Source organism: Ahaetulla prasina, chromosome 1, assembly GCF_028640845.1.
Source record: "Ahaetulla prasina isolate Xishuangbanna chromosome 1, ASM2864084v1, whole genome shotgun sequence".
Lineage (NCBI taxonomy): Eukaryota > Metazoa > Chordata > Lepidosauria > Squamata > Colubridae > Ahaetulla > Ahaetulla prasina.
In genome coordinates, this window is record NC_080539.1 from 361,050,467 (window position 1) to 361,066,847 (window position 16,381).

General features: G+C 41.7%; 1 protein-coding gene across 1 annotated transcript in view; it reads left to right on the forward strand.

Moving 5' to 3' along the window:
- The first annotated feature begins 419 nt into the window (after window positions 1-419).
- RNF126 (ring finger protein 126) overlaps window positions 420-16,381 on the forward strand; it is a 28,324-nt gene continuing 12,362 nt past the window's right edge. The window contains exons 1-3 of the mRNA XM_058163326.1: window positions 420-574; window positions 11,709-11,767; window positions 15,296-15,359. Coding sequence (XP_058019309.1) covers window positions 500-574; window positions 11,709-11,767; window positions 15,296-15,359 — 198 coding nt within the window. The 5' untranslated portion in view covers window positions 420-499. The remainder of the gene's footprint in view (window positions 575-11,708; window positions 11,768-15,295; window positions 15,360-16,381) is intronic.

The window sequence follows — 16,381 nt, forward strand, 5'->3', positions numbered from 1 at the left end:
TCAGTCCGCAGACTCCCTTCTGTAGCTTCTGCAATGCGGGTGGGGTTGTAAAAAGACGAGAGAGAGGAAGCAAAGACGGACTCACGTTACATTATAAAGCCTCAACCTGCCTGCTATCTAAATGTATTACAACCTGTTCTGACAACGTGAGAACGCAGAAGCTGGGGGGGGAAAAAGTAGTAGTCACGTGGCTTTAAAAGCAAGCCCCGCCCTTTGCCCGGCGGTCTGTAGGTCACCACCCTCCCAAGTCCGCCTCCTCTCAGCCTTCTTCCGGCAGAAAAGGGCCGGTCTAAGACTTGGAAAGCTCTGTGCTCTCCCGACTTCCCGCCCCTCCTTTTGGTTCAGAGATAGACCCTCCTTGAACCCGCACGGCCGCCGTAGGACATTTGCGTTACCAAGCGTCTTGACGTAACTCGACGCAGCGTGTGGCGGTCTTGCCTCCCTGTTAGGGCGGGGGGGCGGGCGGGGGAGGGAGGAAAGAGGAAAAGGAGGAAGCAAGATGGCGGAGGCTTCCCCGCAGCCGGGACGGTATTTTTGCCACTGCTGCTCGGCTGAGATCGCGCCGCGCTTACCGGTGAGGAGGGAAAGGGAAGGGTCGGTGGTGATGGTAATACCGGAGCAGATCCGCCTTCAACTTGATGTCTTCCTGATAAGCTGGGGACTGCAATTCCCACCGTCCCCATCCAGCATGGCCGTTAGCCTAGCGGCTGAGAGTGATGGGAACTGTAGTTTTGAAATATATGGAGAGTATCAGGTCGCCGAATTCTGATTTAATCCTTTTTATTTTCATTCCGCTTTAATTCCCCCACTTGGTAGACCTCCAAGGTAGACTAGCCGTATACATGGAGGATCCACTGAAAATGGGAAAGGTGGACATGTCTCTGCCTTTTCCAGATTTTTTCCCCTAGTCGTCTGCACTTCCTCTCACCTGTCCCTGCTGTTCGGTGGGGAATCATGGGTCTTTGAATCCAGTTTGTGTGTGAAACAGGCCAGGCTGGGGGAGACTGGTTTCACTTTTGATACTGTCAGAGCAGGAGTGATGAGCCTTGTAGGCCTCCAGATACTTGGATCCGAGCTGCCCCTGCCTGTTGAGGGGGTTGTGGACGGGTTCATTTAGGATTCTCTGAGATTCATCTGTTGATATTTATTTTATAAAAATGGTATCCCTCAGAACCAAACTGCTGCAGGAGAGAAATCCCCCATCACGTCCTGCTTCCTGCTAAGAAAAAATAAATAAATCCTAGAGCATAACCAAAGGTGAGGCAACTAAGAGAACCTTTTTTTACATATATAGCTTTAGTGCTGCAGGTAGGAAAATGTGTCTTAATATATCACAAATTGAACACAACCCAATAAGCTAATGCCCTGCTAATTAAATGTAGGCTTAGGCTGGATGAATTAAAGGTTTAATGATATTCTTACAATATTATGAGATGTGTGTACACATTCAGGCTTAACTTGGTTATTGTATGTATGGCCTACCTCATCATGAACATATATAATTAATCTGATACTTTTAAGATGCATGAGATGCTTGGTTGGCTGCAGAAGGCTAACACAACTACTTCTCTGGAATGTCACTGTACATATCACTTTGCAAAAAGCAGGTACATTATAGTGGCTTTTATCCCCAAAATGTTACTGTTTAAAAATAGGAAAACAGATGAGAAGGACGGGAAATGAGAAGGATTGGTAAATGAAGGAGTGTGTGATTGTTTAAGCTAAGGTGAGTTGATTGGATCATAGCCGATAATAATTTCATTTTATTTCTGTGTTAAGATTCATGTGGAGTAATATGTTTTGTTCTGAATTCCACCTTTTAAATAAGCCATAGACAGAATTAAAGGTAATCAAGATAGTGAAGGGTTTGAATATCAAGTGTTATGAAAGGCTTGGGTTGTCATTCCAGATAGCAGGATTGAGATAAGGAGGCTGAAATCAGAAGCATATTTACCAAGAACCTGTAAATAATGAAACACTGTAGCAGTGAAACGCATGGTCTATGGAAGCGATGCTTTGACTTCCACTGAAGGTATTGAGAAAGGGGCTTGTATTACATGGCTACCTAAGTACCATCTTGTTTGATGTTTCAATGCTTTTCATGTATTATCTCCCTTTTAATCTGTGAACACAGCCATTGATACTTATCATTTACATTGTAGTTTTCCCGAGGATAGTAATCTCTGGTTTACTGATGAGGGGATAAAATAGTGGAGGATAAGGGTTGCCTTCTGGTCCATTTTGTGAACTTCCATTAGGGCATTCAGTGGCTAAAACGATGAGCTTGTCGATTGAAAGGTCGGCAGGTCGAATTCCTAGTGCCGTGTAATGGGGTGAGTTCCCATTACTTGTCCCAGCTTCCGCCAACCTAGCAATTCGAAAGCACGTAAGAAATACAAGTAGAAAAATAGGAACCACCTTTGGTGGGAAGGTAACAGCGTTCCGTGTGCCTTTGGCCACATGACCAGGGAGACATCTTCGGACAGCGCTGGTCTTCGGCTTTGAAATGGAGATGAGCACCGCCCCCTAGAGTTGGGAACAACTAGTACATATGTACGAGGGGAACCTTTACATACACAGTGGGAAGCAGGATATTGAACAAGATGGGCTTATCTTGGTTTGAGTCAACAGGACTTTTTGTTTGTTTTCTCAGTTACATCAATGATCCAGGATGTTTTTTTTAAAAACAATGTTCAGCATTTGATGCTGAATCCACCTTTAGCTTTCATGATAAGTGGTCCTCTCCTTTTAAAAGCCTGTTGGTTAATGGCTGTGGATGGACTCGTTTTCCATAAGGATGTAGCTGAGAGCAAGAAGAGTCGTGGTAGATCAGAGCAAGGTAAGCCCACTTTGCTCAGCCTTTGATTATAGTGGGAAGCTGAAAAGCCAGATGTGAAACAATACAGCTCTTTCTTATACATTCATATCCCTTTTTTATCTATTGAACAAGCAGACTCAGTTTATCCCACTTATTGGTTGTCAATAAAAAGACCTGGTCCTTCCTAAGAATATGCAAAGGCCTTCTAGATCAGATTAAAGTTCCATCTTGCTCAGGGTTCTGTTTCATTAGTGGCTGGCCAGCTGTCTCATTCATTCAAGAAGTGAATGTATCATGCTGGTTAAAAGATTGAGCTATGAACCACGAATCCCCATTTATATTCATGGAATCCTAGAGTTGAGGAGGGGGGCATACAAATTGAATAAATCATTATTATACTTAGCAAGTGACTGTCAGGCTGGGTCCATGCATTGTAGTATAACCTAGTTTACTGAACAAGTTGTAGCGGTTTGATTTCCCACAGCCTTACATCAAGATCTATGGTTTACAATTCACAATGGCTGGGATCATATGTTGCTCCAAATCTGAACCAAGGAACCCATGTTATGGGCAATATAATGTTTGCCTGCTCTTCTGCTTCACTATTTTTACACCTGCCATATAAATCAAGGGTCTCCAACCTTGGCAACTTTAAGACTTGTGGACTTCAACTCCCAGAATACCTCAGCCAGCTTTGCTGGCTGAGGAATTCTGGGAGTTGAAGTCCACAAGTCTTAAAGTTGCCAAGGTTGGAGACCCCTGATATAGAGTGACACTGGCTTCCATCATTATTCCTTCAATCAAGGAATTCTGGAAGTTGTAGTCACAAATACCTGGAGAACATCCTGCGGAGTCTGCTGGTGTAAAGTTGGTGGCTAGAAAATTAGCATGAAATACTTTTCCGTGATAGTCAGGTGTTGTGGAAAAACTCTGATCTGTGCTGCTGCTGTTTAGAACTGTTTATCAACCTTCACAACTTTAAGATGCATGAACTACAACTCCCTATGCTGACTGAGGAATTCTGGAAATCGAAGTCCATGTATCTTAAAAGTTGCCAACATTGAGAAACACTGGCTTAGGACAATAGTGCTAAAAGTTACTTTTGTTTTCCTTTAATTTAGCTTCAGTCAGTTGCTTTTGAAGATATGAGAGAGGATTTTTAAAAATGTTCTCTTTTCCAAAATGTTTAACATTCAGGGATAGACTTTGGTCCTGCATCTTCACTACCAAAGGCAGCAGCTGTTCTTAAGCTTATGGTCCAGCTGAATCAGAGGAATTTGTGAGTGGAAATGGTGCAAGCAGAAGAGCAGCCGAAGGCTGGGTGGGAAGGATAACTGCCAGGGTGGAGCATAAATTGCAGGGAAAGATAGGTAAATGTATGTTCTCCTTTGAGTCAAACTCAACATCAATGTGGTGTCCTTTTCAACAGTACAAAAATGTGTTGTTGCTTCCATTCAAGAGGTTTGCAGCTTTGGGGTTTCTGGTGGTCTCTCATTCAAATATTAATATGATATCTGATTCCAGATAGTGAAGTTTTTAGCTGGGTGCTGCCACCTAACTGCCTATGAGAAGTTGCAATGGAATTAAAGACATAGATCCAGAATGAAGGTAGTATAATTTTCAATATTGACAGTTCTTAGGAAGAAATAAGGGACGTAGTGGTTCAGGGGCTAGGACGTTGAGCTTGTCGATCGAAAGGTCGGCAGCTCAGCGGTTCGAATCCCTAGTGCTGCCGTGTAACGGGGTGAGCTCCCGTTACTAGTCCCAGCTTCTGCCAACCTAGCAGTTTCGAAAGCACGTAAAAATGCAAGTAGAAAAAATAGGGACCACCTTTGGTGGGAAGGTAACAGTGTTCCGTTGGCGTTGAGTCATGCCGCCCACATGACCACGGAGACGTCTTCGGACAGTGCTGGCTCTTCGGCTTTGAAACGGAGATGAGCACCGCCCCCTAGAGTCGGCAACGACTAGCATGTATGCGAGGGGAACCTTTACCTTTTTAGGAAGAAATGTTCATGAGAAAAAGAGATGGCATTCCCAGTGATACTCTGTGGAATATGGCATTCTCAAAATATGTAAGGCCTCTGAACATCATTGGTTTGGAAAGATTTTAAAAACCTACATTTTTCCCAAGCTGGTGATGAAAATGATTGTTTGTGTTACTTCTCCAGCAGGTTTTCATTGAATCTATTCATGTGTATTTTCTGGTAAGGCTGTATTTGATTGGTTAATTGCACGTTATGGTTTGGTATTATGTATTGGAGTATTGTAAGTCACCTTGGGAAGATAGTGGCCTTGAAAGTCAATCAAGAAACATTTTAAAGAAGTATGAGAATGAAAGCAGAATCTGCTGGTTGGGCTTCTAGAATCCCAGAAAAACATTTTCTGCTGTTAATCTCTACTTATCTGCATATTGATTGCTGTGGGGTGTGTGTGTGTGTAGGTGTCCCTACCAGCAATCAACACACAGATGAACAGAGATTAACATCAACATTAACATCAGACCAACAAGAAGTAAACAATACCCCAATCAAGGAACTGCCAAACAAGCTAACAGTAAACAACCAAAAAACCACTGAGGCCATTCCCAGTCAACACTGACAGGGCAAATGACTAGAATATAAACTGAGACCAAACTCCACTCTCTCCCTAGTTCTGATATCTAAGGGGATGCCACAAAGAGGAGGGAGTCAAGCTATTCTCCAAAACACCTGAAGGCAGGACAAGAAGCAATGGGTGGAAACTAATCAAGGAGAGAAGCAACCTAGAACTAAGGAGAAGTTTCCTGACAGAACAATTAATCAGTGGAACAACTTTACCTCCAGAAGATGTGAATGCTCCAATACTGGAAGTTTTTAAGAAGAGGTTAGACAACCGTTTGTCTGAAATGGTATAGGGTTTTCTGCCTAAGCAGGGGGTTGGACTAGAAGACCGCCAAGGTCCCTTCCAACTCTATTATTCTATTCTATTATTCCTACCAGCACGGAGGGATGATGTTACCTAGTTTGGGTAATGAAATGCATGCAAGAAAACAGTCAAGCTCAAAAAGCACCAAGGAGCCCTCATGCCAAGAAAATTTGCATATACTACTACCATTACTATGATTTATTGAATGAGTCCAAATCTATTGGGTTTCTTCAACATACTCATCTGTAAATGTTGGATGACAACCCACATTGGCTGGCTTCATGCATCGTGGCAACCTTGAGTGTAATATATTTAGTTTCAGTTTAGTGTGCCATGTAAACCCTGCTGTTAAGGTTTCTAACGATAGGCTATCAGTTAGCATGTGTATACCCAGCCAGTTACAGCTTATGAAATAAGTTAAACAAACAATGATCAGTGTGCCCAACAAAGCAGCTTGCATATTGGGAAAAGTTAGATAAAGGCACTTGGAGCTCATCCAGAGTGCCTTCAGAGAAGGAGACCCTGGTGGAAGTGTTCTGGATGAATTTTCATGTAGCAGAGCCAACCCTGGAATTTTTCCTAGGAAAGCGCCTTGCCCAACATAGTGCTTGGAACCAAAAAGCCCAAAGCGGCAACTAGTAATTCAGTGTTGCATGGGACTGTGTTGCATGGGACGTTCACTCTTCTTTCACTTTGGTCAGTTAGATGCCTTCAGACATCCCACTAATATGTTTTATTGCAGTCCCTGACACCTGCTATCTGGAAGCTAGCTGTCTCTGAAACTTGAATTTGTATATAGCTATTATAAACTATTTTCTACTTCCCGGCATCCATCTCATCATTTTTGAAACCTCATTTAATGGTAGCCATCACCACATCTTGAGGCAGCAATTGAGTGAAGGACTGGCATTTTTTTTTGTTTTTTAAAATAATATTTCTCAATCTTGACCACTTTAAAATGTATGCACTTCAATTCCCAGAAATCATTTCATTCCATAGCTGGCTGAAGAATTCTGGGCGTTGACATTTACACATCTTAAAGTTAGCAAGGGTAAGAAATATTGGTTTAAGGACAAGCACCCTTCTTCTAAATATTACATCCTTTAAAAAGTGGGGGGAGAGAACCCCAAGATGTAGAGAAGAATTTCATTTTTCTTCCAAGGACATCAACTTAGCCTCAGAGCAGATACTGAAAATATGACTAACCTTTGATGTCTGAGAATACTAGCCAAGCCATATGTATCTGAGTCCATGATCTGATTAACAAAGCATGCTAAGTCATATGGCGGTTTGCAAACTGCAGTGCAATGGATAACTTCATTAGATATGTTTAACCATAGAATTCTAGAGCCGAAATGGATCACTGGGCCCTTGAACCGAATCTGCAACTTAGTGCAGGAATCTAAACTGAAGCATCTTCAGACTGTAATATAAGAGGTTATTCTAAAGATTAACCCAATGTGTGACCTCTTCATTCAGTGTGCAGGTGGAGTCGCACTTCACACTATGCTGTGACATTTGCTTAGTTTGGATTAGTGTCTTGCTAAAACTGATCCAATTGCAGACAGTGATGTAGGAATCCAGTTTGTGTCTTGCACTCTAAAGCCAAACAATGTTACCATTTTTTAGATTTTTATGTAACATGTTTAAATCTGTTGGCTATGGTTTATGAACCTTGGATACTTTATTTGAATAGGTTAATATATCACGTTAACCCAAAAACAAATAACCCATATTGTCACCCTGAACAAAATGTCATCCTAACTAGGCAAAGTGCAAAATGGCTTATATCTTGTTGTGAATATCAAATGTTTTAAAAAGATTAAGTCAAATTAAGCCAAAACTCAGCCAGTTATAGGTCATGGTGTAGGAATAGTTTGCCTCTTGCATCCACCTATCCGCCCATTTAAAGACTGGGTTTCTCCCATGTCACTTTTCCATAAAGTATTCATGTGGTAGCCATGGTTAAATAAATCATGATTTATCACTATATAAATCGCACCACATGCTGATTGTTGTGCCAAATTATAACAGCTTGCTTGGTTTTAGTCAAGTGTCTTGTTTGAAGCAGATTTGTTTTAAGCCGTGTTTTATGAACTATCTGCAAATAAAGACACTTATGACTTGTGTGGCAAACTGTAATTAATGCAGTCCATACCTTAGCATGTGGAGCGAATTTTGCAAATATCATCATCATCTATTCCTTAAGGAAACATGTTCAATCCGGGCAAACTAGTTTCCCCAAGCAGACCGGCTTTCTGCTGCCCTTACCGCCTATTCAGAGTTTGGTTCTTAATTGTAGCCAAACAGCTTACCATTTTTGCACCCTGTTGGTGTAAAATCGGTGTAATTCTGAGTAGCCACGGACTTTGTGTCACAGAGACGGCTGTGGGCCCAAAGTCTAATTTGCTGGAGCTGTTTGGTTACCTTCTCCCCTTAAATCTTTCCTCACCGTCCTGTGGTTGCTGGCAACCTGTTAAGTATTCTGTCATCACCGAGCCAAACCTTTGCTACATCAGACTTGAAGAATGTTGGTAAAGACTTACCACCTTGCTTGTTTTTTTTAGCTGTCATTGTTATTAACCTGGGTTCTCACTGTTATTATTACAAATATAAACCACACTCTGAGTACAAGCCCTAACTTGGATTTTGTCTACTCGGAGAGCTCTCCTGGTTCATGATAACCTGGGAACACCTTTCCCCAAGATGGCGCTCTTCAAATACGTGAGGGCTGCTAAGAATTCTGGGAGTTGAGGTTCATCTGTCTGTCTGGAGAGCTCCCAGGAGATAAAAAAGTCTGTCTTAAATGTTGTGGAAAAAACACCATCATATGGAGTTTAATTAGCTGGGTAGTCCAGTCCCAAGTGGCAAGGTATACATAGCTACATGTCTTTGGAGAGCAACTTTATTTTGTACACGAAAAGTAAATCGGTGCCTTGGTTAAAGAAATCGAACAGCCAAATACTTATTCCAAAGGCAGGATAAGAATGAACCCCAAGTACCTATGAATAGTGGTCATATTGTCGCATATGGACACAACAGGAAGTTGGGTTCTAAAGGAAACCGGCTTACCAGGAAAGAATGGACTGCTGGTTACCTTGCAGCCCAGTTGTTTCTGCCAGAGGATGAAGGGTAAGGTAAGCTAGCTAGGAAAAGGAAGCTGGTTATTTTATCTAAGCCATGATCCCTGGCTTTTCACTTCTAAGGGATTGTAAACCAAGGTTAGTGTTTAGTTTACAAATCCTGGCTTCTTTTGAGGCTGCAAATTCCAAGCCTAGTTTTACGTAATATTCTTTTACCAAAAAAATATTTCTATTGAGGAATTTTATAGAATAGTAAAAATGTTACAATTTAAAAAATATATACATATGAATAAATGAAAGTGGTGAATAGGAATAAAGAAAGGAAAAAAATATAAAGAGGTGGCTTCCAATCTTTAAAATAAATTTATCATCTATCCTCTTTCCGTACAGTTACCAAGTGATTCCCTGCTTCTCATATTTTTTTCCTTTCCAATCATCAGATCCATCAATCATCAGTTTATTTTTATCATTTTCGGCAAAAGGCCCATTAAGCATTCATTTTGTGGGGTAATTAAACCATTTTTTAAAATTTACATTTATATCCCGCCCTTCTCCGAAGACTCAGGGCGGCTTACAGTGTGTAAGACAATAGTCTCATTCTATTTGTATATTTACAAAGTCAACTTATTGCCCCCCCAACAATCTGGGTCCTCATTTTACCTACCTTATAAAGGATGGAAGGCTGAGTCAACCTTGGGCCTGGTGGGACTAGAACCTGCAGTAATTGCAGGCAGCTGTGTTTTAATAACAGGCTATCTTACAGCCTGAGCCACCACGGCCCTATATATTTGCTGGTGGACATAGAATAGAATAGAATAGAATTTTATTGGCCAAGTGTGATTGGACACACAAGGAATTTGTCTTGGTGCATATGCTCTGTGTACATAAAAGAAAAGATACGTTCATCAAGGTACAACATTTACAACACAATTGATGGTCAATATATCAATATAAATCATAAGGATTGCCAGCAAAAAGTTATAGTCATACAGTCATAAGTGGAAAGAGATTGGTGACGGGAACTATGAAACGATTAATAGTAGTGCAGATTCAGTAAATAGTCTGACAGTGTTGAGGGAATTATTTGTTTAGCAGAGTGATTAATTTGCTGGTGGACATAGCCAACCAGGTGCAGATTGGCTCTGGGTCCTGGTTCTGCAGTCTTCAGCATCTCCCTAGGTGCCTACATAGTGTCTAACCCAGTGATGGCTAACCTTTTTGCCATCGTGTGCAAAAAGCGGAGGGCTCATGTGCGCGTGTGCCCACACCCATAATTCACTGTCCCCCCACGCATATGCGTCCCCCGCACGCCCCCCCCCCGTTTTTGGCATGTGATGGCACGGTAGGCCCACTTTTCGCCCTCCCCAGGCTCCAGAGGCTTTCTAGGAGCCTGGGGAGGGTAAAAACAGGACTTCTGGTCCCACCTGAAGTTGGGAAATGGGCTGTTTCCGGTCTCCGGAGGGCCTCCAGGGGGGTGGGGAAGGGCCAAAAATCAGCTGGCTAGGGCAATAGTTACGTGCCCACAGATATGGTTCCACGTGCCACAGGTTCATCATCACGGGTCTAACCGCATCTGACTTACATCTTTCAAGAATAATTTTATTTTGTTAAAAAAATAGGAAATGCCACCAAGGATAATAGTAGAGAGAAGTCTATAGTGAGTCAGCTAGAGATGGAATATTTGATGGAATTGTGATGGAATATTTTGACAAGTCAGCCCTCCTGGCCCCAATAGCTAGCATTTTGGGGGGGGGACGTGTTCCAAGAATTTAAAATTATCATATAAAATACAGAAGACAATACAGATATTAGAAAGTGGGGAAGGGGAAGGAAGGTGTAAGTACATGGGGAAAGGGGAAAAAATCCAGCTTTTTTCAGCGCAATAAAGCACAGGATAAAATTACAGCCTCAACGTTTTTACTTTGCCAACTTAACAAGTACTAGCTATTTCTATATCAAATATATAAATAACTATATTAATCAGCCAAACCCAACATCGAGGATTCATTTTTTATATGTCTTGTGCACAAAGTCCAGAAGCGATTTCCTAGTAATAGCTGCCATATTGTGAATCTATACTGTCTCCCCAGTAGCCATTTTGCAGGAATGCCCACAATGCATTCCTGGAAGTTCATCCCAGGAAGGTTGAGGAACACCTGCTCTGGCAGGCAGCTTGTTGTGATAAATCGGGGTTCTTCAGCATGCCAGGCATGCTGTTGCCAGGCAAGCATGCAGCTTCTCCCAGCTTTTAACAAAAGAGAGCAAACCATCCTTTCACTCTGGATTCAGAAAAAAAAAGGCTAGATCACCTTAGTAATACAAGCCAATCCAGTGCTGTCTCCTCCATATGTAAATTATTTTTAAGCGGTACAAGAAGTTCTCGACTTACTACTATTACAGGATTACCTGTACTTGAACTCAGCTTTGCTTCTTCCCCTCTTTATTCTTGGGAATATAATTTTGCATGTGAGACAAGTATCCACTACGGAAATCTCTGCTTGTATATGGTAGAAAATAGAACCCCTTTCAGTATTTTAGAGAGTTCTCGTTTTGCTTTTTTTTAATGTGCAAAAAAAGACGTATACCACTGCCTGAGTGAAGTGGTAGGAAATCTGTAAGTCAGTGTTCCTCAACCTTGGCCATTTTAAGATGAGTGGAGTTCAACTCCCAGAATTCCCCAGCCAGCCAGTGTTGAGAAACACTGCTATAAGTGATTCTAATTCATGAAAAATTAGCTGCCAGTGGAGGCAAGGACGGATCTGTTGAACTGAGGAACACTGAAATCTGGACAGTGGTTGACTGATGTGCTCTTGCCGGAGAACATCTTGGCAATCTCCCATCTTTTGCTCCTTGCTGGATTTTTGAACGTAAAAAGCATTCTCACATAACATTTCCTCCTGTAGGATTACATTTGCCCAAGGTGTGAATCTGGGTTTATTGAAGAGCTGCCCGAAGAACCAAGGTAACAAGCCTTTTTTTTTACTTTTGAAAATGACAAATGCGTATGTGGGATAGCTCTGGGTCAGGCCTTGGCAAGTTTTCTCAAGAACTATTTTCTGTCTACATGTGAGGGGTTGGATCCACATATAGCTCAGTATGATTGGTGGAGAAGTTTGGTTTCTTTGTCTTGAAAACTCCCCGTATCTCGAAGATATGCAAAATCGATGAAGGTCCTTAGCCAAAATCTTCTTTTCCCTAGAATAACTGACTGATTCCATCATCCTTGGCCACAGGGGCCAGGAAGGAAAAAAAAATGTTCATTTCCCAGCATTTCAGTCCCTTCTTCCTGGCCCATTTCCCTCAGATGCCTTCACAAATGATCTCCTTTGTCTGAAATTGGACGTGATACAGTCTTTATTTCCTCAGTTTGTTTCTGTTACACATACATCAAGGAAGGAGTGGCACAAAAGTTGGTTAAACGTCATTAGCTGACTCGTATCTGGTGCAAGTCATATGCTTAAGCAATGCTAAATTTCCAAGATCAGTTTAGATCCTAATATGGGTAGCCCTCGAACTGCAACTGGTTGGTTAGCAACCATTCGAAGTTATGACCGACCCCCAAAAGGGGATTTATGACCTGGATTCGAAAATCTGACAGTTGGTCCCCATGTGACCAAACTTTGGGCACTCAGCAACATGTTCACATTTACCGGTGTTTGGAGTGTCCTGCTGCCAACATGACTGCATTTTACGACTGAAAACTGCTACCTCTGGTTTTCAGCAAATCTGCACCCATACCGAGCCATTGGTTTGCTGAACAACTGTGTGATTTGTTTAATGAATGTGGTGATTTGCTTAATGCCTATTGCAGAAATATCATAAAATATGGTGGCTGACCTGTATTGCGGCCATCAGGACATATGACCTTACTGGGCAAATTCCATAAGGGTCATATGTCAAGGACTACCTGTGTCCATAACGCAACAAATGACTGGGCTTTGATATCAGCCCTTTGATATAAAGCAGGTTAGGAAACAGGCTCCATAAGAAATGCTAAAACTCTCCTATCTTGACAGCCTGACCGTGTTTCACCTTCTTTCCCTCTTGGACCAAAGAGAATCAAAGTGGAGCAACCTTGAGTTTCTTTCTCACACTTTCCCAGATCCTGGGCTAAGCTCATATTTCATTAACAGTTGCTGCATATTTTTTTCAAGGCCGTATTTATACCTTTTTACACTGGAGTCTCATGCTTTCCAAGTATGTCCTCTCTTTAGAAATGGTGGCGATGATAAAACCTGCCTTGGTGACAGCTTTTCTACGGGATATCTATGGATGTCTACGGAGCTTCTCAGTCATCCAGATCAGGGGTCTCCAACCTTGGCAACTTTAAGACTTGTGGATGTCAACTCCCAGAATTCGTCAGCCAGCAAAACTGAGTTCAAGGGAGTTGAAGTCCACAAGTCTTAAAGTTGCCAAGGTTGGAGACCCCTGATCCAGATCATAGTTGTCCCAAAGGGGCTTTTCAAAAGGCAACTGGACTTTCTTGGGTTTTTTTTTTTTTCCTTGAAGATGTTTCACTTCACGTCCAAGAAGCGTTCTTTTGAAAAGCACCTTTTGGACTTTGCAGCTAGAGTTGAGGTCTCCAGTGTAGTGCCTGGGGGCATAATAAGCCTTCAGATACCTCTTTTAATCTCTGTCAGGAACTGTATTCCCAATCTTACATCAAAAACAGAAACTACACAAAACAGAAACTACTACAAAAACAGAAAGGGAAGTAGGTGTGCTACAAAGATAAACACCATCCCTCAGTGTAATCTTTATTTCTAAGCATGCCTGAGGGCCTCGTGGACTTTGTTAGAAAATCACAAATTGCTGCCCCAGGGTTTTGCTAAAGAAAAGGACGTAGGAGGATTCTGTGTGGAATTTTGTAGCTTCTGTCGTCAGTTCAGAAGGTGAGAACTTCTCAAAGTGTCCACCAGCTCAGAAAGTTCAGCAAACTCCTCTCTTCAAAATCCTCTTGTATATCACAAACGTTTTGTGGGGTTTTTTTCACCCTTATATCTGACAAAGATGCATTGTTCTCCTCCAGTTTTAGTTTCATGGAAGGGTTTGTATCTATTGGAATTCTTACTGAATTTTTGATGAATTCCTCTGCTGTTATGAATTCTAACAAAAGCCCTACATTCTGCCATGTGGTCACTGGCACTATTAATTTTATATCAAGGCTCTCAAATCAAAAACTTTCCATTGTTGTCTCCTATTTTTGTTTTATTTCCTTGTTCAAATAAAGGCAGATTTGAATTTATTTGAGTTAAATTCAGCTGTTTCCAGTTCTACATTAGGACCATTCCTGTATAAGGCCAGCTCAAAAGTTGCCAAAAGCACTTTTTTTTTAATATGACCGCAAGGTTACAAAAACCTGATAAAAGAAGAGATTTTAAAAAAAATGTCTTAATATTGGTGGCAGAAAGGATTTCAGGAGGGAATATGGGAGGAATCTGCAGACATTTAAATTAGCTTCTGCTCCCAGCTGGGATGGTTTCAGGTTTTAACCTGGCTAAACCCCTGGGATTACTGGTTTCAGGTTGCAGTAAAATAAATGATACTCTTCTGCTCCTTCTTCCTTTCATGAGTAGATAAATATATTTAATTCAAACAGGTCTATTGTATCCTTCACAATAGGTAGGCTAGAGCAGTTTACACCTTGTAAAAGATACAATATTATAATTAAGTCACTGAAAGCAAATCTCCTTGTTTGCAGGAAGGGGTTTCCTTCTGAATGGATTACACAGCATGCAGTGTACATAAAACAGGGAAGAGAAAGTTCATCCAGCAGTGTTATTTCTCTTTCTGCCAGGAACATTTGGCATGTGTGGGGCCCTGAAAAGGAATTTAAAGCACAGCCTTATTTATCTTTTATAAGTGTCATGCTAGGTGCTGCTGAGCCTCCCGTCCCACTGCACAGGTTCACCATCCTATTAAAAAGCAGAAGAAATCATAAGACAAGGCAGTTGAAGAGAAGGGGGATTTTTTTTTCAAAAAAAAAGAAAAGAAAGAAAGGTAGTGGTTACTGAATGAAGAAGAAACGGAAAGATTAAAAAAATACGTGTAGATGGAAAAACAAGAAGAAGAAATATTGGCAATTTTTCTGTTTTCCAAAAGAAGGCCTGTTACACAGATTGTTTCTATCACTCATGTAAACCCAACACAAGTTACTCATTATTTTTTATTATTATTATTATTAAATTTATTTGCTACCTATCTTGCCATGGGGCTACTCTAGGCATTCACAGCCATGAGCAACAAAATAAAAAGGAAGTTTGAACAAACAAAAGTTAAATAATAGAACAATAAAACAGACAAGAAGAAGAAAACACAGATATGTCACTATTTTTAAAAAAAATATTGTCGTGTCTTTTTTTTTTTAAGAGAGGCATCTAAAAATGTACAGTTTCCCTTATCTGGCTGTAGTTCTTGTCTAGCATTCTCGGGAATCCTAATTTTCATTGTACTTGAGTAATTTGCTGTTTTTTTTCTTATACTCTTCCAGAAATGTTGAAAATGGGTCCAGCTCCTCAGCCTCGACCAGTGATCAGGCCAGACATCCGTTTGAGGTGAGTTCTTTGTGAATAAAGTCTCCAGTCAGTGACACGGGTATAAATACATTGATAGACAATTAAGAAAAATCTGCCAAAGGTTTACCCAGGATCTTTTATCAGTGGTGGGATTCAAATAATTTAACAACCGTTCTTTGCCCTAATGGGACGTGGCCATGGGGGGCATGGCCATGGGGTGTGACAGGAAGCACCTGACCTCCTGCACCCCCCTGGGAAGAAAAACAGGCCACGGGGGGATGCCCGTGGGCCTATTAGGCATCCCTGAAGCCTCATGGGAGCAAAAACGGGGCTCATGGGGACTCCTGGAAGGGAAGGGGCAGGAAGGGGCAGAGCCAGCCAGCAATTTAACTACTGGTTCGCCTGAACTGGCGTGAACCGGCTGAATCCCACCACTGACCGTTATTTCTTCCCCCTTTTTCTTGAGAGATTCCAGATCCAATCCACAGTTGGCAAAGGAATGGAGACCATCTGTGACGGTCAATGGATGGTAATTTTTTTGCCAGCTGACAATTCAGTGCAGTACCTAGAACCCCCTTCAGTTAGACCACTGTTTCTCAACCTTTTTCACTTTAAGGGCTGTGGACTTCTTCCCAGCATTGCTGGCTGAGGAATTCTGGGAGTTGAAGTCTACACATCTTAAACTTGCTGAGATTGGGAAACCCTTGGGTTAGACCAAGCAGTGAATTCTCAATTCCCTGGAGCCAAGCTGCTAGGCATAGTGAATCATCCATCCGTTGCAGATTGGAAAGTTCTGTTCTTTCAACTCTGGCTCAGGCAGACAGGCTGGTGACTGTAGACCCCACTAGCCCCACCGATACCTCACTTGGCACCCAATCAGATCCATTCTTTAAATTTCAAGAGTGACGCAGAAAGCTCCTACAGAGCAGGAGCCACTGGCCTTATATTTATTTCTGTGAATGCCTTTGGGCCTCACTGGAATTCTTAGAAAATAGAAATGGTTAGAGGATCCATCCCAGAGTTTTCAATACTTAGCTACGCAGAAGAAACAGAGAAAGGAA